The sequence below is a fragment of the Gallus gallus genome, chromosome 1 (assembly GCF_016699485.2).
Source record: "Gallus gallus isolate bGalGal1 chromosome 1, bGalGal1.mat.broiler.GRCg7b, whole genome shotgun sequence".
In the NCBI taxonomy this organism is placed as follows: Eukaryota; Metazoa; Chordata; class Aves; order Galliformes; family Phasianidae; genus Gallus; species Gallus gallus.
The window spans coordinates 154,917,437-154,944,333 of NC_052532.1; the positions used below are offsets into that span (position 1 = coordinate 154,917,437).

At 42.4% G+C, this 26,897-nt stretch overlaps 2 protein-coding genes across 10 annotated transcripts in view; one reads left to right on the forward strand and one right to left on the reverse strand.

The window, feature by feature from the left end:
- The window catches only part of LMO7 (LIM domain 7), a 129,019-nt gene extending 106,881 nt beyond the window's left edge, over positions 1–22,138 (reverse strand). For all 9 annotated transcript variants that reach the window (XM_046901882.1, XM_040706618.2, XM_040706613.2 and 6 more), the window contains exon 1: positions 21,887–22,138. In XM_046901882.1, the coding sequence (XP_046757838.1) occupies positions 21,887–21,896 (10 nt within the window). In that variant the 5' untranslated portion in view covers positions 21,897–22,138. The remainder of the gene's footprint in view (positions 1–21,886) is intronic.
- On the forward strand, positions 20,332–21,880 carry LOC124417283 (splicing regulatory glutamine/lysine-rich protein 1-like). The gene is made up of 2 exons (XM_046901917.1): positions 20,332–20,412; positions 21,069–21,880. Exons 1-2 carry the CDS (start codon positions 20,389–20,391, stop codon positions 21,510–21,512), a joined length of 468 nt encoding a protein of 155 aa, XP_046757873.1. The 5' UTR covers positions 20,332–20,388; the 3' UTR covers positions 21,513–21,880.
- Positions 22,139–26,897: the final 4,759 nt, after the last annotated feature.

The window sequence follows — 26,897 nt, forward strand, 5'->3', positions numbered from 1 at the left end:
TGGACACATCCACTTAAATATTTTCTATCTGAACAAAAAGTTGGATTCAGCTTCAGCTCAAAGCACCCAAATACTGCTTGCACAAGTACAGACTAACACATGAATTATCCTGTTGAATTAAGCTAGTTGTCCATCCTGCCCAGCATCCTGTAGTGACCTGCACCAGGTATGTCAGCACGTTCACAGGGTGGAGAGAGAAAACCGAGGGAGGATACCAGTGCTTTCATATTTAAAGAACAGGAATCCTCGCCTTCTCTATAATTAAGTGGTAAAAAACAGATTGGAAGAGCAGCGAAACTTCTCACAAACAGTTCTCTTGCATCAGAAATCATTACAGTGTGGGAAAACATCACCCACAACATTTCCAACCCACCCCACACCCCCAAACTGCAAATAAATCTTTAAGCAAGTAGATCTCAGGGGGGAAAAGAAGAAAGAAAAAAGAAAGGTCTGTAGCATAGAGTTGAGTAGGAGAACTTGTGCCAAAAGAAAAATGGAAGTAGTTGGAATGTTGAATCTATACAATGCCTTCTTTTAACTAAGGTATGCAACCATTAATACGTTACTAAAAACCTCACGTATTCGAGGCCAGTCAACTTTCTCCAGGACTGCTATATCAGTTTGAGGGTCTGCATTTATACTGGGTATAAATTCACACAAAATCTGCGTGTAGTTGGAACACTGATCTCGCATATCTTCTGACATGTTCTGACCTCTGCTGTTGTAAAGTGGAATTTATTTTGACTCATTTTTCTTTTAAAATGCCATACTGAGATGAATAAGAGTTTTTCAGTATCTGCAATTTACCAGGATAAAGAAACGATGGGAAAAAATACTTTAATTTTACACCATGAAGCATAAAAAAAAAAAGTGTCCAAGCTTTTATTTTCCCCTCGCATTTTTATCATCCTGTAATTTATTATAAAATGCATAGTTGGTTGTTACATAAAGGCACATACCCTATTATTTTAGCATCTAGATTCAACATACACTACTGAATAGTCTCAGCAACTTTTTTTCTCTGAGAACGCATTGTTCCAGGTGCAAGTACTATAGTGCTGTATTTGACAGCATTATGACAGATACTAACAAAATCACCTACCACACCAAAGTACAAACTCTACCACTAACAAAAGCCTATTAAAACATCTGGTTTTAGGCAAACTTTATTTTCCATCTGAGCTGCATTTTCACTGTTCTACAGTAGACCAGCAAGCTCTTTTATGTACACATCTAAGAAGTAGATACTGAATTCTGACAGTACCATTTGGAAACCCACTGCTTCTCTCATGGAAAAGTCTCCTTCCAGACCTTGATCTTGAAAGATTAAGGCACAGATCTTTACTGTACTCATCACTAATGCTCAAAGAACATTCGTTCTTCCTCTCCTATTGTAGCACCTGACATTTCAAAATAAAATCGCATCTATAAGTTGCATGATCTCCATCAGACTTCCTGATCTCCCTCCCTTGGCTTCAAGATGGTCAAGTATTTGATGAAATATTCATAATTAGGAGAAACCTCAGACTGCATCTCCCAGCCATGTAATTTTTTTGACTAAGGAACAGACAGACCACAGCACAGCACCCAGGAAGTGTTTTACCACCAAATACCCTTTTTAATCTATATTTAACTAGGAAAGCAACACTAACCTCAAATCATCAAGTTTACCCCAATGCCAAAAATCCACTTATTTCATGACAGCTTTCTTTTATGAGCATAAACATAAAACAGTTTTGTTCATTTCTTTGGCAGTAGTTCCTTCCAAAAACACCCATTTTCACCAACAACCATACTGAAATTGTTTTTTATTACTGTTCTGCTGTGTGTATATATATATATATATATATATACACACACACACGAGTTAAACAACATTTTTAGCTTGGACAAACATGAAAATGTGCCTTAACACCTTAATAAAGTAAAAGCAGAAAATATAACAGCCCAGTATGAATAAACTACTAAATCTTAAGGGATCCTCAACCAAATTGGCAAAAGAAACCAAAAATGAAATTCAGCACAGCACTGCACTCCATCACAGAGACGTCCAGGGGACAGCCTCATTAGCTTACATAGACCATTCCTGCAATCTACCTCGTGTGGTTTCTCTTGCCTTTAGTTACAGACACCATCTGCTGGAAACTAACAGCAAGGGCCTCAAAAATGTTGCTACAGCTTCATTAATCAACACCTACTTATACCTACTACCAAAGATGTTCTGTATGTTTTAATGTTACTATTAAAATAGGGAACAACCTTAAATAAGTCAGCTGAAGCTCACTCACTGATTTTTATTAAGGCAACAGTTTTTCACTGTACAAGACTGAAGCCTCAGTTCTGCTGTCTGTGTTTAAAGGCAACTTGGCTCATAGCATTATTTACTCTTTTCAGGGCTATTACAAAATCTGTTAAGTGTTCAGACAAATCAGTGATGTGCTACAATTCATTCAGTTTTGTGTACGAGAGTATTTGAGCAAAAATGTGATAAGAAACTGAACAGACTAAAACAGAGAGTTGTATGGTTAAGTGGGAATATTTTAAGAAACAAATTAGCAAAATGAAAGTGAACAAAAGTCCTATAACTAGCATAATAAAGAAGTCAGGGAAGTTGAAGTGAGAAGAATAACTTGTAAAGACAAAGGAACAGAAGAAATTCCATAGCCACTCTAAAAGGAAAAGAAGAAAAAGAGAGGAAGAAGAGGATGGCTCAGGTATGAGGAAGCTGAATAAATAGTTAATGAGAAGTTGGCTACAGTGTTCAAAGAGCTACCTGTCAGATTCCTCACAGAAGGATGAGATGGGAAAACAACCACTGAGAATTTAAGAGAGACGTACAAGATGGCCAAGCCTGGGGAAACTTAATTAGGTCCTTACATGCTCTGGAGCATGCTCTGCCATTAGCAACCATCTTTAACTCAAAGGGCTGCAAAGGTCTAGCTGACTAAAAAAAATAAAGATCTTTTAGTGGTGTGAGGGTAAGAGAAGAAAACAGAATGGAACTAGAAAATTATTTAATCTGATCTCCCCAAATTTAGTTTCTAGAAAGCTATTCACATCTGCTGATCCTTCCCACACCAATCTGTAGCTTTTTTTAGGGAAAAAACACTTTGGTTTGAAGCATGGTACGAAACTAATTTTTTGTCTTGCTTTACTACAGTAACTGGTATAAAACACAAGAACAAAAGCAATAAATGGGTTATAGATGGATTTAAATTATGCAACTGGTACAGAGTTGCATGACTGTGTAAAGACAGATATTAGAAATCCAGTCTAGGTAAAAGGATAAAAGGCCATGTTGTGGCCAGTAGGAAAGGAAGATTACACACTTAAGAGAAGTTGTAGAAGCATTACAGGAGAAAATTTGAACTTGACATTCTCCTCATTAATTGCAGATCTTTAGACTGATGCTCTAAGAAAATAGAAAATGTCCACAGTAACTGGACATAAAAGTAGGATGTTTGTGTACCTCCCAAAATGATGTTAACCTTTTTCTTCAATAGTAGACTTAGACTCCGTTTGCAGTGAGCTATGTGCAGTGCTGCTACACTAAGTGGGTGCTCACCACTCTGCATTGGTGCTGCAGTTGTCCTGCCCCTAGTTTGGTCCCAGCTGCAGCATACACTGTTGCTGGCATTGCAGTTGAAGTCAAAACAGAGAAGAGGCTTCAACTGGAAGAAGCAAACTGTTATTATGATAAAGAGTTGAGAAACAGAAGGAACACTAACTTACCGAGTTTATCAAAGCACAAGTAATTTAATTTGCAGCAAAGAAGATAGTCATATATTTGGATAGAAAAAATAACCATATAATTTAAGTACTATAAACCAGTTTGCCTGTTTTTAAGAGTTTAAAACAAAAGATACACACCAGGAAAGGTCTAGATATAAAAATATCTAGTCTTGCAAGAGAGTAGTTGTGAACTACATGACCTCTGAGCCCTGCACAGTTTCAACATGAAAGACATTATTACTCAGTCTCATCATCTGAATACCAAACTAAGAGAAAACTCTTTGTTAAGCATGTATGCATTTGTGGGATTTAGGGCATAAGACAGAACAAAGAGAGCTTGTGTTTTTTCGGTGTTGTTTTGGAAATCAGGTACATCACAGCAACTGTTTAGAAAACACGATAAGCTGGAAGTACAAAAACATCTACCAACAAATCAATTTATCTTAGAATGCACACTCTAAACATCAAGTCAGAAATTAAAAAAAAATAATCATAGAATCATAGAATCGCTAAGGTTGGAAAAGACCCACAGGATCATCCAGTCCAACCATTCGCCCTTCACCCATGGTTCTTGCTAAACCATGTCCCTCAACACAACATCCAAACGCTCTTTGAACACCACCAGGCTCGGTGACTCCACCACCTCTCTGGGCAGCCCATTCCAGTGCCTGCTGGATAAAATGTAAAATAGCGCCTGCTAATAAAATGCTTCTTGTGATCTGACACTGTTAAAGCAAAAAAAAATTTGTATATCCACAGATGGGATGAACAAGCACTTCCCATCTCCCCTAAGACACAAGTACCTATAATTACACAGATCAGAACAATTACTATGTCTGAAGATGCACATTTTAAATGGCTTTTACACTATCATACATAACCCAAACAAGGCCTTTTATTACTAATGTAATCGTAAAAAAAAAAAAAATGCATAGGAAAATAAGTTTTATTAGAATTCAGAAACTAAGCTGCTGGCTGCATCCAGCATAATATATGCATAGTATATGCACAGTGAAAAATTCTGCTTACAAAATAAATTATTCTATTCAGCCTGCTAATTCCCATCACTGGCTGGGACGGGCGTGGAAGAAACTGACCACTCCTCCTTACACACAAGGTAATTGATTCTGCATAGCTGAAGGAAAGTGCTGGTAATCCAACTGTGGTCCTCCAGCTGCTGCCCTGGGACTGCTGGAGATGCTGTAGAAGGACCAGTGGGCAAGGTTGCCTACACGCTGCTGATGCTACCTGCACCTCCACAGAGATTACTTGATTGTATCAGACAACAGTAATTTTTAATTTCTTTTCCACAATGTAGTTTTGTCTTGATCTAAAAGCAACAGTGTTAAAAATGGACTTAAGTGCTCTGATGGACAACAGAGTGTTCCTGGACACTCCAATTAGAGAATTATACAGGAGTAGGGTAGGTAGCAGGGGAAAAGGTTGCTACAGCTACTCCTGTGTTTTCTTTGAAGAAACTCCAGAAACCACATTAGAAAAATAACAAGCTTGTATTTATTTTTTGGAAGGGAACACTCAAAATAAGAACAGGTTTGGACTTCATTACACAACTTTTGGTCGCAGGTGCTACATGAATCCACCTGCTCAAGGCCTGTCAGTTCAGGCACACAAAGAACGTCAATTTTTTGCCACCTCGAGGCAGACAATGCAAGAATCCACACAATTTTTCTGCCAGAGAAAAGAACTGAAGGAACATGGGATAAAAATGGGAATCTCAAGAATATCTGCTGTTCATAGCTCCATTAGAGAAATGGGGTCAGAAAGGTGAAAACAGACAGTTGTTGCCTGCCCCATTACCAGTGAGACAGAACAGTACCCACATAACCCTGCCTCCAGTTAGCACTGAGGACATGGTTTTGCTACACTCTGGTTTGCCAGTGTTGCCTCTCCTCACCTTGCCTGTGTTTAGTGCTGGACAAGGCACAGGTCTTTGGATAAATCCAGTTCCACTGCCATTTCAGTCCTGTACCACATTAACACTGATTTTAGGCAGAATTCACAGGACCCTGAACAGCTGAGACAACTCTTAGGCTTGGTGAGCAAACACTTCACAGTAACACTCGCAACCCCCAAAATTCCCAAACACGGGAGTTAAAAACTGGTAGATCACAAGTAGCTCTCCAAGGTTTCGCTGGGATAAAACTTCTAAAGGTATGGTGGCTCTCCCAAAACAAACAAACAACAAAACAACCCACAAACCAAAAACCAAACAAAATTCAAATAAGAAGTCCGCACAGTCAGAAAGCAGGGTGTAGTAAAGGCTACGTATACCTTAATGTGTGCCAAATTCAGACTTGTGTCCCTGCCAAAAGATACATCTATGAAATGTGACTGTCAGGCCTTTACAAATTTATCAATGGAGACTGATGACTGGAGATATGGGGTCAATAAAGACAACCTAAGGGGGTGGCTCATCTTTCATTTAATGGCTTTCATTCAAAGCAAATTAAAATTAAATAACATTCAAGAAAACTAACAAAAGAGGTTATTATTCTTACCTATATGGAGGAAAAATATAAGTCTACAATATAGCTCCTCCAAATGAAGAAAAAGTATAATGAAACAATACTGAAAAATCCACTCTGTATTTATTATTTTAAAATAACTTATTCCAGAATGAAAAATTTCCCTTATAAACACTTTAATGGCAAGCTAAGAAACTCTGCAAACTGCCTTTTGAACTCTTGGATTACAGCAAGTAACAGCACACTGCAATGGAAGATGTTCTTTTCACCAAATCTGAAAACATTGCACAGAGTGAAGCTAGAAGAAGCAATAAACATTTTATTGGCTAATAAAAGGCCTTGTTAACAATTGTTGATACCAGCATACCTGCTAAAAAGAAAAATAATAATGTGAAAAACAATACAGCTGAAAATTCTTCATAGCTCTGTATAGTAATTTTGCACACATTGCAGTTCACGTGGTGCTAGTGATACAAAATACCAGCTCAACTCCTCAATGCTATTTCCCCCCCCCCCCCCCACATAAATGAAACATTTGTTCAATTCACAGCATCTGAGCTTCAAATACACATTTTTTCAGTATGACATAGTGAGGGTTATTTTAAGATGCTGGAATGTCATTAATTTGTGCCCCTTAGCTCAGCAATTTGTAAACGATTAGCTCTAAAGCACTGAAACAAAGTAAAGCCTGTCTAAGCCCATTTTATCCAGCTACTAGTGTTTAATTTAAACACTATTTCAAGACACAGTGCCAAAAATCAGCATAATGCCAAAAATCAGCACATACTACTTATTATAAAATAGAAGAGGAAGTCTGATGAACAATTACACACAAATATATATAAATACACACACACACACACACTTACAGGAAGACAAGAACAAGCTTAAAGCTTGGTCCTTTTGAATTCCTGCCATTTCAGAGAAGCATGATGTTTCTGCTGGTAAGAAAACCCCCAAGGAGCAAGTCGAGCTTGAGATGTCACTGTCAAACCTTTTTCTATCAATATGAGGAGATAAACAGGAAAACGATTAAGCACCATGCTATCTAAGCACCTATTTAGATTCCTGGACAAGGTGTCACGAGCAACCAAAAAAAAAAACTAAAAATGATATATTTCAGGAAAGAAACAGGAAGCTCCAGAAAGTTTGTGAGAGTTTGCCTCTTGAGATATTCACCACAGCAGCTTTGAATGTGGCAGCAGACGCTATTTTGTGTTTGTTTGTTTAGATCCATGAAACAGAACACACCTAAGGCTTCTTTTTTTCATCCCTGACAATTCATTCATTCAATGTCAAAGCTTTGGTCTGAAGTTTAAGGCCCTCTATTTTTTTGTTTTGTTTTAGGCTAGCCTTAAAGGAGCAGTGAATTGGTAACACCATTCAGCAAGAAATACAAGTTATCCTGTTCTTGGGCACCTCGAGAATGGATTTATTTCAAGTTCTTCAAGTCTGAGGGGAAAAATATATAAATCTGAGCTTCAAAAGTTTTCTGCTGTAATGAATGACTTGCTCTAACTAGCATTTAAAGGAGGTTAATCACTATGAAAGAACAGAAAAAAAAATAGAAAAAAGTGGAGCCCCTGTACCTTTCTCTGCCCCAACCAGCTTTCAAAGAGCAACAAGCATTTTAGCTGGATATTTTTATTACACAGCTACCTGAGGATTCATTTTTTAATGACTCTACAGGTCTTGCTTACTCAAAATTAAGTTGGAGACCAAGTTGCTCACAGAGGAAGAGAAATCTGAAAGAGATTGTCTAAAGAGAGACGTATTCTAGATCAAGAGAATGGAAACCATCTAAATCCCAGGTGTGGTTTTTGTTTGTTTGTTGCAAGAAAAAGCCAATTTTTATTTAGGACCGTTATCTGGAATTTATTATTTTTATTTTTACTTTTTTTTTTTATCTTTACCCATCCAAGAGGTATTTTAATGAGGATGGTATCACACTAAAGGACAGAACCCCAACCTGGACCATTTCCATAATCCCAGAATAGTGATATCAAGTTATCAGTCTCTTCCATAGCAATTGTTTTTCTCCCCTCCTGTAAATACTTTCTCTCTTTTGTGTTTGAAGTTCATGTATGTTGGTATCCTGCTCCAATAGCTCTGAGCTGAGATTTTCCCATTCACCTCAATGGTGAATTTTGAATGGTGGGACATTTCCCACCTCTGATGGAGCACACCAAAGCCATCATGTTACTTAACGTCCTATGCAAATTACTAGCAACAAATGCTCAAATCTGCCAACACACACAAAAATGGAAGCTAGAATTAAGTAGCAATACGTTAATTCATCACAATGCTGAGTTTAATTCAGATATCACTACGGAAATCTAGAGGAGACAGGAAACAAGACTGATTTCGGGACTGTAGCATGAATTACAGCAGAAGGCCCACATGAGGATATTCAGAACAGAGAAAACCTCACTCTCCACGGACTGCTTTTGATCTGGAATTTAAACAATCTTTATTTGATCTAAAAACCACACACACACTCCCCAAAGCCCATCCTCCAGCCCTGCCGTCATGGCAGATACTCAGCACTAACCATCCTCAACTTTCTCCCCCACAAGCTTAATGTCTACGTTCCTGAACAAATATTAATAATTTGTGTGGTTTTCAATTAAGGGGGTAATTAAGATTTCAGTTTAGCAGCTGATTTTTAGTTGGCCTTAGACCAACAGGAGCTTGAAAGAAACTATTACACAAGAATAAGATTCTGAATAATCTTGCGAGTTATTAGTGGCAGCTTGATGTGGCCCTCAGACTTCAAAGAACCCTTTTATAAGAAAATAGGACAAAGTCAGAGAAGTCTTTAACATTGCTTACGGTAAATAAGATAGATAAATTTCTAGGTACTAGAAAGTTGATGCTTTCTGATGAAAGCAAATTAGAAAACTGATGAAAGCGTATTAGAACAGACTGAAATTTGCATGAACTTCATCAACATTTTAGAAACCTCGAATTATCTCGTAGGTTTTTGAATATAAGATGACTAATTTGGAACATAAGCAGCAAATAGTTCAGTAACAGAAGAATTCAGATCAAGTTTCTGCTATTTGGCTGTCAACAGATGCTTGAGAGAACACATCGCCAGATCCTAGCAGAACATATGCCCAAGCATTTCCTGCCAACTCACAAAGAATGCATCAAGTCCTCCCATTCTGGGCACACACAGCTTGGAATCTCTCAGTTTGCTACTGCTCACCCTTGAAGATTCCCATTTCCCCAGTTATGAATACACCCAGTACACAGACAAAGCTTATGGTCCTTAGAGCTGGCGTTAGAGGAATTGCACATCAAGGTCTACTACTAAATAACTACACTGCTGATAATTAGACCATGTGGAAACACAAGGATCTTCCCCTTGCCAGAATTCACTGATGAAAAAATAACAGCAACAACATATGGCTTAAAATTAGCATAGTGTGAAATGAGAAGCACAAACCTTCAAGTGGAAAGCTGCCTAATGTAATTTTGACAATTACCATTTAATTTAAGAAGCAGATCAAAGAAGTGCATCATTTACATTCTTCAAACATTAAGTTTTCAAGATCAAAGACCTCAAGTATTTCCAGACTGCGTATATGGGAGTAACTTTGTTAGAGTAATGAACCTATGCAGAGAGAGAACACGAGCTGCTGGTTTGCTCTGTGCAGCAGTTTCCCCATTGTCTAAGACTGTAACAAGTGGTGTCTGCAAATCAGCAAGCTCTGTTTGACACTATATAAATAGAAACAAGAGGCTTTGGGCTCTAAATCAGCATTACACCAGCGTTCTGACTGCTGGAGACCTCCCTTCCTGGAACCAGTCACTGCTTCAGAGATTTTTCACAACTTCAGGCTGACAGCTATGGCTTAACAGCACACATACAATGTTCCAGAGGTCATTAAAGACTTTACTGCTGGTCATTGTAGTACTGAAACAAAACTGTGTTTTCATGGCAGTGCTCTTACCTAATTACGCCAGAAGTTTAATAGCAAGAAGTGCACTATGTAGATATTCCAAAATATGTCAGTGTAAAGATGAGGGGAAAAAAAAAAAAAACTATCATCAACAAAATTGATGTTTTAACGACCACTGGAAGTTTCTGCAACAGACTCTGGTCAAATTCAGTGTAAAGTAGAAAGTGTCCTGGCACTGACATCCAAGAAACAATCAAACGTTTAGATCATGTTGAAGATTCATGGTTACCATTGAGGGCCTCTCAAAAAACGTGACTCAGAATTCAAGATTGAAACCAGATTTTCCTAGCAGTAACCTAAAAAGCATTACTGATGTAAAACCTGCTCTTAAAACAAGAGAATATCATTAAAGCTGGATCAGGAAACAGGAGCTGCTCATGGAACTTGAAGACTGCAAAAAAAAAAACTTCTTTTATTAAGTTGAGAAGCGTGACATCACAAGTACAGCAATATTCAGTTCCTGACTGTTAACGTTATCATAATATGCAGTAAGAAAAGTTCTGGGGAACAGATGCTAAAATCCTCAGTACTGCCTATCAGACTGATCACAACCACAGGATGGATTTGTATTTATTTATTTACTACCTGCACCTCCCTCACACTTCTCACTTCCTTTCTGAGTTACAGGACTAAAACCATGTGAAAAGCAGACAGGAGAGGATAACACTCACAATGAGATGTAATTTCTTACAGCGTGGTAATATACATCCCGTATGCTAAAGGAAGGGGCATATGAGGTCCATGTACCTTCCGGTACTTGAAGGGAGCTTATAAGCATGAGGAGGACTGACTTTTTACAAAGTCTGATTGCAACAGGACAAGGAGGAATGGTTCTAAGCTAAAAGAGGGTCAATTCAGGTTAGATGTTAGGAAGAAATTCTTTACACAGAAGGTGGGGTGAGGTACTGGCACAGGCTGCCCAGAGAAGCTGTGGGTGCCCCATCCCCGAAGGCCCGATCGGATAGCAACCTGGGCAGCCTCACCTGGTGGGTAACAGCCCTGCCCATGTTAGGGGGTTGGAAATAGGTGATTTTTTAAGGTCCTTTCCAACCCAAGCCATTTTGTGATTCTGTGAAAAACATGAAAAAGATTTAAAACAGTTTGCTTAGAAGAAATTTCTGATACATAGATACCTACTTCTCATGGTAAGGATATTACATTCCACAGCTAAGGTTAACAAGCTCTTAGAGATGAACAGCAGCTGTGTTTTTATAATAGCTGAGGAACCTGTGTATTATTAGTACTCTGGGAAACAAATTTTCTGACAGACAGAAGAAACTGCATAAAAGCATGTTCTGTACCTTCATTTCCCAGAAAACAGAAGTTGAGTACTATCCGGAATCATTAGTGGATGAAAAGGATTAGCTGTGTCCAGTGAAATTAACTTGCAGTATCCTAGGCTCAAAAGACAGTTATGGTGCACAAGGCTGTGGAATACATGGGTATTCATGCTGGATGCAAATTAGCTGACAATTTTCTGCGTTACTGAGGCCACATTTCTTCACACAGACAACCAAGATTGGGCAGACAGAAACAGCCAGAGGTCTTAAACCTGCATCTCTGACAAAAATTAAATCCACTACGTGCAATCAAAGCAACATTATACACTTCTGTAGATCAAAACATTGGTTAATTGGCTAAGAATTGGCACATGTCACATCTATCTTGACAAGCAGCCTACAAAGTGCTCCTTTCCAAACAATACTACTGCTTACCTCAAGAAGAAATGAAGACACTTTTTCACCTGAGTGAAGGAGCATATGCCAGGATGGGGATAAGGGTCTCAAGATCCAGATCTCCTCTCCATACTCTCCCCAGTACTTACACTTGTTAAACCGAGCCTGCATCAGATTCATCGGCTCCCAGACTCCACACAATAGTGACAAGGTAAGAATAAAGATAAGACATTCATAATACAGCACTAGAACAGCTTGGTTAGAGTTAATGCCCTAAGGAAATTAGAAAATAAAGACTGTGGTGAGAAAGGCAGGCAGATCTTTAAAAACAGCTGATAGACACCAACATCGTTCATGTTTCACTCCCCTCTACCTGAGAGGTAGAAGATCTCTGTCACACTGTCACAAAGCACACCCTCCTCTATCCTGCCTCCTAGGCTGGAGGTAGAGGAAAGGCAGCAGTCCTGTGAGTCACCCTTGGAAATCTACACACATCAAACAGCTACTCACCACACAGGGAACAAAATTAATGTCAGCCTACCAGCTCCAGTGCCTCCACAGAAAGACACTGCTCCGAACTTACAATTTGTTGCCATGATTAATAGATACAGTTCTTTCAAGTGACTTGCCCACATATAAAGACCAAATCTTGCTGCTGAAACATGCACACTGACTATTTTTCAATCTGACAAAATTAATCATCATACTGAGAACCAGACGATTAATAGCATTGCTCTTCAGTATAATATATCCTATGCTTAGGAAAAGATCCTGCTCACTATAAATCTCAAGGAAAGCCAATTTACACAAGGAAAGATCAAAGATTCCACTGGAAAATGGAATGCCACAAGCTGAGAAGGTAAGAAAGAAAGGGAAGGAAAAAAAGAAAGAATCATATGTGCACACATTTTCAGCCAGATCTTACAAAAGGCTTTCCTGCCCAGTGGCAGGTAAAATAGATAAGATACCAACTTTACAAACACAAAATTTAAAAGTAGATTAAATGACAATTAGAATAAAATCATAAATTTAGAATAGACAGAGAGCATTCCCTTCCCTCCCATCTTTTAAACATCCCAAATGCAAAACAGTACATTCAAGCCAATACCTTATAGAAAAATGAATAACCGAAATACTCACAAAGCAAGAAATTCACTCCTGTAAGAAAAAGCAGCTATTTCCAAATAATCTTAGAAGCACATTTCTCATCCTCGCATTACCAATCTCTCTCCTCTGTCATTCCTCTACAGTGCAGGGTTCCCAAATGTATACACCGACACTTGACATGCAGAACTTCCTGGAGTCTTCAGCGATGCTCCCAAATGAGATTACAGCCTATCCCAAAGTCACAGAGGACTTTTTGATTTTATCAGATGCATGATTAGGTCATTAGTGAGCAACCTAGTCTGTGCATTTTAATGGGGATTTGTCTTTGAAAAGTTTGTCCACATACAAGGCTCACAGTAGTGTAGCAATACCTTCCTGAATAATCATTAAGTCAATGTTTATTATATCAGGTTTGTTGTTTTTCCTTCACAGCATCAGGCAAATGTCTGTGAAAGATATCCATCTGTACCTGGAGCTCACCCTTTCTTCCTCACCCCATTTTTATCCAGCCCAAGTAAGAGCAATTCCATACAATCTTTTTATTGAATGCATAAAACTCATAGTGAAGATTCCCACCCAGCCTTTCAAAAATTACATAAAGGCTTTTAACCAGCTAAGACAAATAATATCATTGTTAGAACGTATATATATATATATATTTCTGATCGACCAGATTTAGCTGTAAGATGCTCCTGTTCATCGCAGGGGAGTTAGATTAGATGACCTTTACGGGTCTCTTCCAACTCAAACATTTTATGATTCTATGATCCTATTTGCAAAATAATCTAAAAATCAAATGTCTAGCTCATTTTTTTTCTCAGAATCATGTACTGAGGTTATTCGAGAACGTATTTTTTGTCAGTGGTGGCATTTATACAAAGACAGCACAACACAAGAGGGTACAGAATTCTTTCCTGGAGTGGAAACACAGCTTCACCTAACCTGAAATAGCATCCAAAGAAGCACTTCAAGGCAGCGCAACAGCTGTTGCTACAAAAACCACACGACCGTAATGTCAAACCTTGATCTTAAGTTTTCTTCATGTTCTCCACAGTCACTTTGACATCTGGCTTCATTTGCTTGCATTCTTTATTGCATCATGATTTACTAACTGATAGTCATTTGAGCACATAGAAACTCCCAGAACCAACTCTGTAAGCTGGATTTTTCAAATTCCTTCCTGAAGGAAATAAATAAATGAGAAATAGCGGGGGCCAATAAAGCACTTCCAGGAAAGAATTTGCACGTGATGCTGGAGATAAGATCTGGGATTCAATTGTGTGCATGAATGGCAGATGATCACTGCAGAACTGCTGGGCCAAACAGCCCAACACCATTTAAGGGATCATCTCCCAAACAACGAAACTCCAACAAGCTGCGAGGGCTGCTTCTGCCATAGTGAAAGCTGGTTTATAAGCATATCAAATTCTTTCAAATGCCTCAGCCCAGAAACTCCTGGCAGAGTTTCTATTTAAAACAGTTTCAACTGTATTTATAAGCCTTATGAAATTAATCCTGAAGAAGTTCTTTATGGATGTAAGCCAGCCTCCCTAATTCAGGTGTCTAGCTCATACTTCAACCCCAGGCACTCGGTGAATGGCTCCCAAGTCATGTAAGGAAAAGAGGCAGGTAACAAGCAGAAGCAGGTGATTCAAGAGGCCTCCAGGCTTGTCTAAATTCAGGTGTCTCCTTCTTCATCACCTGCGTGGAGAACTTCCATCAGCTTGGATGCATCTGAAGAGCTGCTACCAAAACGTGAGCTCAGCCATTGCCACCATCTTCCTGGTGGCGTGTGCTCCTGTGAGCATGGTTGGCTATCACCTCCCAGGAGCCAAATGCTACAAAGCCAACACTGAATCAATTGCTTCCCCTCACAAACCATTTTCTTCTTGATTTTACACACGCTACTAATCTAAATTGCAATCAAGAAGGTCTCTATCATCAGATGGACTTTCTGAACCAAGTCACCAGAGCCACTGTCACCACAAGAGGAGGCGGGAGAAACACAGGCCAAGTGCTGGAGTTTCACCAACACCTCACAGTACCATAAAAACCACAATGCTATAGATCTTACTCTTGGAGGACAGGCTGATCCAATGCTTAGAATTTTCTTTATGTTATTTGAATTTATTCCAAGCCAGATATTCATTTAAACGTGTTATATGAGAGTGTTTTTGACTTTTTTAGCCAAGGTATTAGTAACTGTTTCTCAAAATTAGTACACTGAGTTTATATTCTAGTGGAATCATGAAGGCTGGAAAAGACCACTAAAATAATGCACAATCACTAGTCCAACCATCAGCCCATCACCATCATCTTCACTAACCCATGTCCCTCATTGCCACACCTACACGTTACTTAAACACCTCTGGGGATGGTGACTCCACCACCTCCCTGGACACCAGCCTGCTCCAACACCTCAGCACTCTTTCTGTGAAGATATATTTCCTAACATCCAGCCTAGACAACCTGGTGCAGCTTGAGTCCATTGCCTCTTATCCTATTCCTGTTACCTGGGAGAAGAGGCCGACCCTCACTTCAGGTACTTTGTAGAGAGTAAACAGTAAAGATTCGGAGCTGAATGACTTTCATGTTAATTGATGGGGGGCGGAGGGGAGGGGGAAAAGAGGTGCCAACACATCCTGCACTGGAAAACAATAAAGCATATCTCATAAACCTCATGCCCTCCTAAGATTATCCCAGACACTTTGTAGCACAAAAGCAAGACACTGCTGAAATTACATTTCTTTTCGAAATGTAACACAAACGAAGGCTTCACAACTATTTAACTGGAAAGTATATACTATACAACATATCCATACATCCTTCTTTTCACTGGGGGGAAGAAAAAATAAAAAATCTTGCACTATCCATTAAAGGTGAGATTTGCAACTGCTTACAGAAGCAACCAAATAACTTATTTTAAAATAACTTACTGCATTCATTTCAAGTTAGATATTCCCTTGGACTGACTGCATTCAGATATGTGAAAAACAGCAAAAACAAAACACTCCTTTCAAGCTAATTCATGTAATATGAAAGGTGTGTCAAGCACACGCCATAGATTAGCAGAAGCATTTCTAGCACACTGAGTCTCAGAACACACACCAACTTGCACTGAACTTCTGAAGATGGAAAAACCATTTTATAAATGATAGTTAAATTTAGGTCAGTTTCACTGAGAACGAAAAAAAAACCAACAAAACACTGTCTTTTGTTTGGTTTTCTTCTTAAATAGGAAAAAAGAAAAGAAAAGAAGAAAAAATTCCCTCCTCCAGGAGTGAAAAGAACTTAAAAGACAGGGAGTGGTAGGTACAAGGAACAGCTGGAATGTATCTGGTTCTTAAAACACAATAAAACCCAAGTGTTTTCCAAAGCGCAGCAAAGACAGTCTAATGCAATATACCCACATGCTCTTTAAAAACCTTTAGTATTTGGACCAAGAAAAGTGTTTAACAAAAAGGTGCTAAAAGAAGCCCACTGTAATCCAAACAAGCCGAACATGGAAATCATCATCTCACCTCCTCCCCCAGACTACAAGAGGAAAACACACTTGACCTCATGAAACTAAAGGAAACTAAAGGAAGATCAGCTCACAGTTCCAAAACAAAACAAAAAAGCCAGGAGGAGGAGAACAATAGCGACTCCACAACTGACTCGAGTTGGTAACCACATTATACGGAACAAAAGAAAGCTCCAGTCAAAGTTTTCTGTAGAACTCCTTAAATAGCACTGCATTTTCCATATGTACATGGCATAGACGTTTCTATATTCTACAAGTTAATCATTCCCCGTAAAGTGCCTGCAGATGCTGATTTCATATACAATTTTAAAACAACGCTGAAAACTACAAAGAGGCAACTGTCCACAAAGGAAACAGCTCAGCCAAGAGCTATGCGTGCCCATCACTCAGTTGTGAGACTGACTTCAGGCATCTGAGAAATGTGAATGTACAGTTAGCTTGAAAAAAATATATATAAATACACATAAAATTCACCTGTAGACTCTTGGAAATAGATTTTACTTGTTTTCCAGAAAATAAAATAAAATAAAATCAGCCCTGTTTTTCTCCCAAACATACCCCCCTATATTCCACAGATATCCTTCCCAAGAACCAGGAGAATGGGACAAAGTAACAGAGAGCCATGTTCACCCAGATAAAACAGTACTGTCCCATCTCCACCCAAATCATCATATTGCTATGCCAGCAATATGACATTTTGTCAAAGTGCTTTCATAGTTTGCAGCCAATGAAAACATTATTTCTAGGATTTACATTCCTATAGTACGTACTAAACAGCATGTATACTTCTGTATCAATTCACATTCATATATTAATTGGATACTCTTAAACATAGCCCATGCAAGGGCTCCCTGCCAACAACCTACACAGAATAATGAAGTACTGATGCAGATACCTAATGGAGGCTTAAATACATCCCTTATGCAAAAGGGAGCCAGAACTTTGGCTGGAGTGTTGCAAGAAGTTCTCCAGAACCCAGCCCACCCAGGTTTTATGACTTGATGGAATTAGCTGCTATTAGACGTGGCTTAGGCAACACAATATAAAGGATTTGCCTTTTCTTTCAAACATTTTTCACTCTGACACCATTTGGGACATCGACAGGCTCTCTGCACGCCACCTGAAAATACCTTATTCAGAACCAAGAAAAACCTTGTCATAAGGAATTAGTACCACTGAAATAAACATACTATGAGAACAGGATTTGAACAGTAAGATGTGTCTGGACCAGCTTCTATCTCTACAGTTACTTCTCCCATCTGCCATCCCAGACTGTATGCATTAGATTCATGCTTGGGGGAAAAACAAAACCAAACAACCACTGAGGTAAGATCTCTATGCAAATAAAGGAAAAACACTGCTGCAAGACCTCGAGCTGCATTTGCAGAAGCAATAAAAATACACAGTAGAAAGGCAGGCTCCGAATGGTTTCAACAAATAGAAGCATTTGGTGACCACATGTCAGAAACCATTCATTGCATTTGATTGCTGTACTGTTAGTCCAAACCAAAAGATTTTTGGTTTTATCCTGAAGTTGACCTTTTTCTCCAAGCAGCTCCTCAAATTTGTTTTCCAACTTTTCTGGGCGAGGGCATGTGCATGTATGCACTTCCCTTCCCTGGTAAAAGGCAAAAAGCAACATCCAAAACATGACAGATATTTTTAAATTAGGAAAGAAGATCATTTTTGACTTTGGAAAAGCACACCGTAGTGCAGTAATAAATGAAGCTGCTCACACACACAAGAGCGTTCAGGTAGTGCTGGACTATTTTACTGCCTATGTGATGGCTATGGGCAAGACTGGAACAGCAGAGCTGTCTGTGTCGCACCCTAGGCACACTGAGGTCCCTCTCTAAAGCTTATCTTCAGAAATCTCACAGCAGAATGCCCCTCTCCATCAACACCGGGCAGCGTTAGTGACAGAAAGGCCTCTCCTGTTACACAGTGTGAGGAACAGACCTCAGACTAATGGATTCCACTTGCAGTCCCAAGACTGACGCTCTCAACGGCAGCATCAAATGAAATCAGTAGCCTTCGGGACAGCCAACTTCAATAATCCCAGCTCAGCCATGAGGGGAAGGCTGCCTAACAGTTTGCAATACTAAAAGTTGCTTGGCCCAACACCTCGTTTTCACGTCAATGGTTCTGTCCAAGTCTCTCTGTTTGGTTTTCCTGGAGCTGCTTTGCTTCACTCCAGCAACTCATTCAGGCACACGCACTCTTCCCGCTCTCTCTCAGACAGGATTTGTACATGGCATGCATTTGGCTGCTTTGGGGGAAGGGGGAAAAAAAATAAATAATTAAAAAGGGAAAAAAAAAAAAAAAGGAAAAAAAATCCAAGCGATATTTGCCCCAGGGCACTCTAAGTAAAGATTTACAGACTGCGGGTCAGGTTTCAAGTTACTTTAGCAAACAGTTTCAAACCATAGACATTCACCTGAAGAGTAGGGTTCATTTAAAAGACAGAGCACGAGTGTAAAGCAGAGTGGTTTTTAACAAGAAAACAGCCCACTTGAGCTCCTCTAACAGAGCGATGGGTGTTTTGGGGTGAAGGCCCACGTTCCAGCAACCACTGCACACGTGAACTTGGAGGGGGTCTGCGGAAAGGAAGAGGTTGGATTGCCCTCCCACATCTTGCGCTGAGTGCAGGGAAACAGCCTTGGCAATGCGGGCTAGTTCATAGCTGGAGGAGAAGGCTGGGTTTTGAGGAATAGCTTTGGCTCTCTAAAGTTATAACACAGAACAGAACCTAGTAAAATTATTGTAAAGCCCGGCTATTTCTAGCTTTGGCAAACACAGTTTTACCTTACAGTGCCTGCTCCTAAGCTGTGTTATTTCAGTGCTCTGCTCAGGTCTCAGCGCACACCACGTGCCCAGGCAAGGTGCTCCAAAAAACTCGAGTTGCGTGCGATTCTGAGCAGCAGCAGTTTTTACGTGCGCAGCTCAGAAGACTCCAAAGCCCGGATGCAAGAACCCAACGGCACCAACCAAGGCTGGGCACCGCAAAAGCCATCAGCACAGGGGCACCTGACAAGAGTCAGAGTTCTGCACAGAAAATAATTACTCTCTCACTGAAGCCCATCTGAGAGGTCATCAACCCTGAGAGAGTGACTAATCGCCTGAATTAGAAGCTACTGAGACGAGCAGCAGCATCCACCACCAGTTCTCCACGGTACACAAGGCCTCTTTTACAAGAGGCGTGGGGACATGACCTCATGAAGACTACAGACTTCATCTGTATTATCATAAAGCACACCTGAACAACAACAAAATAATTTTATAAAAGAGAATGGTTTCCAGTGTTTCAAGGTACGGGGTTTCTTTCCCCTTTTGGTTTCATTTCCCTCCCACCCCCCCAGAGCTGGCAAACACTCATTCCTCTAACAGAATGACACATCACCCTCAGCTTCGGTGCTGGAGCTCAGGCTAACCAATATATTTCTCTTTAAATCCGAGAAAATAAGAAGTTCTTTATTGAAATACAGAAGTATGCTGACACTGATTTTATTAGCAAAGTGAAGTATGAACAGCTCACAGAGAGCTCGTTTTGCTCATTGTCTTAAAAATATATGAGGTAGTGTTTACATGCTTTCATCTTCCCCTAGAGCCAGGGGAAATTGGCACACGAAACCTTACCGAAACATTCAAAAACCTATAAATATTTGGGAATCTGCCCGACCTTCAGAACTAATTGCTGAATCATTAGGATTGAGGGTTGCTTCAGGTTTCACTCTCAATCACACGTGTACCACTGCTCGCACCGAGGCTCACGAAACCTTGGGACGTCTCACTGCTCTAAAAATATCTTTATTCTTCCCATAGAGCGGAAATGGTTGGCTGCATGTTTTCAGCCTGTCTGGATTTAAAGAGCGGAGCCGTACAACAGACCCTCTGAAATGGAAACCTCGCTTCATACCGAGGTAAATATTTACGTTTCCCTTCAACACTACAGAATTTTTAACATCCTGTTTATCGATCCCTTCAGGTTTACATGTCACTCTGTTTAAAATAGAAGTTTACCCAGGGGGTAAGCTTAGAAGTTACTTTAGAAAGAGAAAAGCTTTCACATCACAGAAACAAAGTATAAGGGCGCACATACGATGAAGCAGGAGCCGAGTGCATGCTGACTTTCCACTATAGAACCAAGAGCACAGACTTTACACTTCCACAGCGTGGCTATCTCTCCCATGTGCTGCTGGTTGGTGGAGAGATGCTTTGCTGGACGCTACAATCAGCCAACAGCAAGTGGGAAGGAAAAAATAAATCCCCGAGCCCTTAAGAGAGTAGTTTTGCGAGGGTGATTTTACATCATTTTGTAAACATCCAAAAGCTTTGCCAGTTTAAGAAGAAGCAGTGCAAGAAATATACACGCGAGAGAGGAGTGCTTGTAGTGACTTAGGCTCAGGGATAGAGCTCGGACACACGGGAAAATCAGGACTGCTTTAACCCCACAGACGGGGAGCACAGAGCGGGCACCTGAGGCACTTCTATGACACCCGTACCTGCCGCGCTCCGGGCTCACAGCTCTCTGCCGATCCTCAATAGGCTTTAAGCACTAGATGTCATTGTTTTACAGAGAAAACCAAGCAGCCCGAACTCAGCTTTTGGAAAGCACGCACAGACGTGGCTGAAGAGTAACGAGGAACACCCTCCTTTGAACGTTGGCTCTTTAGAAACTGACAGGCAACGTCCTTCTGACAGCATAAGCTGTCCCGGCGTGCCCCGTCCCGCACGGCCCCGCCTGTGCCCACACCGCGCTCAGGTGCGGTCGCTCACAGCCTTTCCCCGCTGCAAATACGCGACCGCGCGCAATGAGCGCAGGAAGGCATGCGCTTATGTCAGGCTGCGCGCAGTCAGACAGCAGCGTTTGAAAGAGAGGAGAAGAGAGGAGAAGAGAGGAGAAGAGAGGAGAAGAGAGGAGAAGAGAGGAGAAGAGAGGAGAAGAGAGGAGAAGAGAGGAGAAGAGAGGAGAAGAGAGGAGAAGAGAGGAGAAGAGAGGAGAAGAGAGGGAGCGAAGTAGGTGACTGTGATTGTAGGTTGGTGCTTCTTAAAATCTTCACCGGCAGGAGGAGGAAAGCCTTTAACCCCAGCCGCCTCAGAGCGGCGAAGAAGTAACTTAAGAAAGAGAACGGCAAGCAATCAGAAATCACGAGCCTCAGTTTACAGGGGCGCAGCCCCGACGGCCTCTAAGGGGCTTTGGGGAGGGGAGCGGGCCGACACCCACACGCCTGCTGAGAGCGGCAAACCGCTCGCAAAGAAATAAACTCGGGGAGCTCTCTCCCTCTGTGCGGCGGGGTGCAGCGCTACGGGCGAGGAGACGGCGAGCCCCGGGGAAGGCAGAGGGGGCACAGCCCCGGGGCGGGGCGGGGGACGCGAAGCCGGGCAGCGCCTCACCTCCACCCATCTCCGCGCCTCTGCGAACGCCGCCTCGCAGCCGCACTCGGCATCCTCTCTGCCGTCCATGGCCGGGAGAAAGAGCGGGTGGCGGGCGGTCAATCCTCCGCCGGGACGGGCGCGGGGAACAGCCGCTGTCATTCAGCCGCCGCCTTTTAACGCTCCCGTCGCCGTCTCCTCCTCCTCCTCCCCTTCCTTCTCCTCCTCCTCCCCCCGCTCCCGGCAGGGAGTTCGCTAGCGCTCGGCGGCCGCAGGAATGCCAGGAAGCCGCTCGCTGTAAAACAACACCGCGCCCGTCCGGGAGGGGCTGCGGGGCCGCGGTCCCCGCCCGCCCCCGTGCCCCCGGCGCCCCCCGTCTGCCCACCGGGCGGGGGCGGCCCCGGCGCATACCGGGAATTGCTGGGCACAATCGCACCTTTCAACGCCGCTGGGGCCCCGCCACCTGCCCGGCCCGGAGCTCCCGCTGCCCGCCCCGGGCCTTGGTCTGGGCCTGGGCCTGGGCCTGCTCCTGCCCGAGCTCGGCTTCTGGTGGCAACGTGGGGCCGACACCTCGCGTGGGAACAGGGATGTGAGAGCCACACTGTGAGCTCCCGCTCTGCACCAAGCGGTGAAGCTCAGGTGTGGGGCAGAACTGACGCACCTGAAGGCCATTTACCCAGCTCTGGTCTTGCTTTCAGTACCACCCTTACAACACAGAAACCACTGCTTTATTTCTGTCTCCTCCCCTATGCATTGCTGTTTCTTCAGAACTTCTCTCCATGAGCGATCCCACAACTCCCACAGCTGAACACCTGAGGCCTGGTGCCAAGCCTCTCTCCTCCCAGCTCAACCATAGAAGGGGTTGGGTTGGAAGGGACCTTAAAGATCACCTGGTTCCAACCCCCTTGCCATGGGCAGGGCTGCTACCCACCAGCTCAGACTGCCCAGAGCCCCATCCAACATGGCCTTGAGCACCTCCAGGGATGGGACACCCACAGCCTCTCTGGGCAGCCTGTGCCACTGCCTCACCTCTCACTGAAAAACATCCCCAACCTCTAATCTAAATCTCCCCTCATTTACTTTAAAACCAGTCCCCCTCATCCTATCACTATCTACCCGTGTAAGAAGTTGGTTTCCCTCCTGTTTATAAGCTCCCTTTAAGTATCAGAAGACCGCAGTGAGGTCTCCCTGGAGCCTTCTCTTCTCCAGGCTGAACAAGCCCAGCTCCTTCAGCCTGTCAGTTCACGGATGGGCCCTACAGCAACCCCAGCCATCAGGGAGCTGGGATTGCACTGCTCCAAAGCTTCTTCCACTCTGAGCCGGCTGCTGGAACAGAGAGGCATATTGGCTGAACAGAATGCAGGGTTGGGCACCCTCACAGCAGAGAAGTGAAAGATCAAGAAAAAAGCTGTTTGCTAATATAGTCAAGGCTAGCACTAGAGTTTTGTGTGTTTTTAAGAAGTACTTAACATTTATTTAAGATGAACATTTTCTACTTCAACTTGTCATAACGCTTTTCTGCAGTAACTATATTTCCCATGTGTATGGTTAGTGGCAAAATACAGCTCTCTTTTTAAGGAGTAGGAGAAAACAGAATGCATACTGTGCATGAATCAGCTTCTCTTCAGCTGCTTACCTGGGAGCACATCTCACTGTTGCTTTGCAGACAGCATCCCTAGAGCAGGAGCGAAGATCTTCAGAGATGACACATCCACACCAAGGAGGTGTCAGCCATCATATTGCAGCACGTGGGGATTGGGATTGAGCAGTACACAAAGGCATGGAAACCCAATGATTCCGACTGAAGTTCCACAGCAGACATCTCACATATATTGAAGTTACGAATGCACTGAAATGATATCGTTAAATCACACTGTTGAGAGGAGCTAAGGCATCTGGGGACCTGGGTGACTGCAAAAAGGGTCACATCACTCCCATTTATAAGAAAGGGATCAAGGAGGACCCAGGGGATTACAGGCTAGTGAGTCTCACCTCTGTGCCTGGGAACATCATGGAGCAGATCCTCATGGGTGACGTGCTAGATCACATGAGGAATGAGTGTGTGATCTGAGACAGCCAGCACGGCTTCACCAGGGGGTCATGCCTAACCAATCTGGTGGCCATCTGTGATGTGGTGATGGCATTGTTGGACAAAGGGAAGGTGACCGATGTCATTTACCTGGACTTGAGCAAGGTCTTTGAGTTCCCTGCCACATCCTAATCTCCAAATTGGAGAGATGTGGATTTGATGGGTCGACCACCTGATGGATAAGGAATTGGTTGAAAGGCCGCAGTCAGAGGGTGGTGATCAATGGTTCTGTGCCCAGGTGGAGGCAGGTAACGAGCGGTGTGCCCCCAGGGGTCTGTCTTGGGACTGGGCTCTTTAACATCTTTATCAATGACATCGATGATGGAACTGAGTGCACCCTCAGCAAGTTTGCTGATAACACCAAGCTGAGAGGTGTGGTTGACAAAGTGGAAGGAAAGGATGCCATTCAGAGCGACCTCAACAGACTTGAAAGGTGGGCCCGGGTGAATCTAATGAGGTTCAACACAGCAAAATGCAAGGTTTTGCACTTGGGCCGGAGGAATCCCAGGCATATCTACAGACTGGGAGGAGCAAACCTCGAGAGTAGCCCTGCAGAGAAGGACCTGGGGGGTCCTGATGGACGAAAAACTGAACATGAGCCAGCAGTGTGCTCTTGCGGCTCAGAAAGCAAATGTCATCCTGGGCTCCATCAGAAGTTACAACAAAAGTTGTAATTGTGAAGATTTTTCCTGCTCCTCTTTCCTGCCCCAAGCCACATCAGCCACAAGAAAAAAAAAAAATGTAAAGCAAGAATCTGCATTTCTCCACTTCTCTTGAGTGTGAAGGCTGAGCATCAGAGCAGCCCTCCCACTCCCACTCCTGAGCACTGAGTAAAATAAAATAAAATAAAATAAAATAAAATAAAATAAATAAAATAATTTGTGGTGCTGCAGGCTGACATCAATTTGCATTGGTTGTCGTTACTACATATTGTTCTGGAGAAGTTTTGCAGTGTCTCCCAGCCTTTTCACTTCACATTGGAAAAAATAAATTAATAACTTTTCTAAAGATGTTCACTCTTCAGTAGGAGAAATCAACAACAAATACTGTCAGCATTTTAAGGATGAAATTCTGTAAAACAGGCTTCAGAAGTGGTCTTGCTTTAAAAAAAAATCAGTGATTTCTGGTTGTTTTATGCACTTAATAGCTTATCAAATCACTTACTCATAATTAATGTTTGAAATCACTGAATCATAGAATCACTCAGGTTGGAAAAAACCTTAAAGATCATCAAGTCCAACCATGACCTAACCATAGTACCCTAACTCTAACAACCCTCTGCTAAATCATGTCCCTGAGCACCACATCCAAATGGTTTTTAAACACATCCAGGGATGGTGACTCAACCACCTCCCTGGGGAGCCCATTCCAGTGCTTAACAACCCTTTCTGTAAAGATTTTCATGATATCCAACCTAAACTTACCGTGGCACAACTTAAGGCCATTTCCCCTCATCCTGTCACCTGTCACCAGTGAGAAGAGACCAACCCCGCTCTTGCTGCTATCACCTTTCAGCTATCCTCAAGCAGAAGTTACTCGCTGAGAAACAGAAGTTCCAACTCACACCATTTCCTTTTCAAAATGAATTTCACATTGTCACAGATGCAATTATTCTGTGTGAGCACAAACAAGTGAAGCAGCTCAATGCTCACGCTAACAAGTCACCATAGGCCTAGGTCAGAAAAAACTTACGGACACCGGGTACCACTGCTAATTATTAGCATCGAGAGCAGCAAACACAGCATTGCTCTGAGCTGCCAAACAAAGCCTTTCCCCATGTGTGCTCCCGTGGTTAACCCAAGCTAGAGTCTGCCACGTTCTCTTTATAGGGCATTCTACAAATATTTGATATAATAATATTTTCCATCAAGGCGGATTTCTTCCCCTCTTAAGGGGAAGTCCGTATTTGTTTTCTAAATGTGAGCTGCGCATTCCTTCTTTCCTGTGTCTTAGCATTTTGGTGATTAGGAACACCTTCTCTTCGCCTAGTTTAAAACCTTAATGATGCAGCCATGGCTGAAGGGAAAAAACACATTCCTCCGGTTCTTACCTTCTCAGTTTCTCAACAAAACACTTCTGATATCATGGGAAAGTTTATGCCAATATACTTAAAAGAGCCTGAGCAATCCAGAGTGCTTAATAGCAGCACAGCTTCGCTCAGCCAGAATTGCAGAAGTGCTGAGTGTGCCTCACCTCCTGGCTCCTACATGCACCATTTCCATATGAAGTTACATACAGGCAGCCCCAGCTGCAGAAGCCGAGGAGGCATTTTCTGGCAGTCGCCAGCACTGAATGCCTGCAGCCAAACGACGCTACGCGCAAAGCTGGCGAGGCCTGGCAGAGCTGCACAACTTTGGAAATAACAGCAGGATTTTCCCACAGAGCCTGAGCTCATACACACAGATCATACAGGTATGGCAATGGTAAGCCTTTAGAGCCCTTGGCCAGGACCTGGCAGGAGGATATACGGCAGCTACATGCTCCTGACACTTAGCTCAGTCACGTTCTTTCAGTGCCATGGGTATTCCAGCATTTTGCAGATCCCCTTCCTGCCTGCATTTCTCTAGGTGCCAACACCTAGAATTGCTGAGGTTGGACAGTAAGACCATCTAGTCCAACTGTCAGCCCATCATCACCATGCCACTAACCCCTGTCCCTCAGTGCCACATCTACACGTTTCTTGAACACCTCCAGAGATGGTGACTCCACCACTTCTCTGGGCAGGGTGTGTGCCAAAGCACAGCCCTGCCAGCAAGGAAAGGCCATGACGCTGCCCATGCAAGGTGGGATGGAATTGCTGCAGCGCAGTCTTGCAACACTTCAATCTAACAAGGCACTGTGCAGTGAGCAGATAAAGTTCACTGAAAGTAAAGCAAAACAGAAGGGAAACTTATCATGCAGGAGACCTGAAGATTACAAACCTTACTGCCAGTATACCAAGAA

What these genes read in the sequence shown, in the direction of transcription:
- LOC124417283 (XM_046901917.1), top strand. Translation starts at nt 20,389, where the DNA reads ATGGAAACCTCGCTTCATACCGAG. An exon ending in AAACCTCGCTTCATACCGAG is followed by an intron (nt 20,413 to 21,068) that starts GTAAATATTTAC and finishes ATTGTTTTACAG; the next exon opens with AGAAAACCAAGCAGCCCGAA.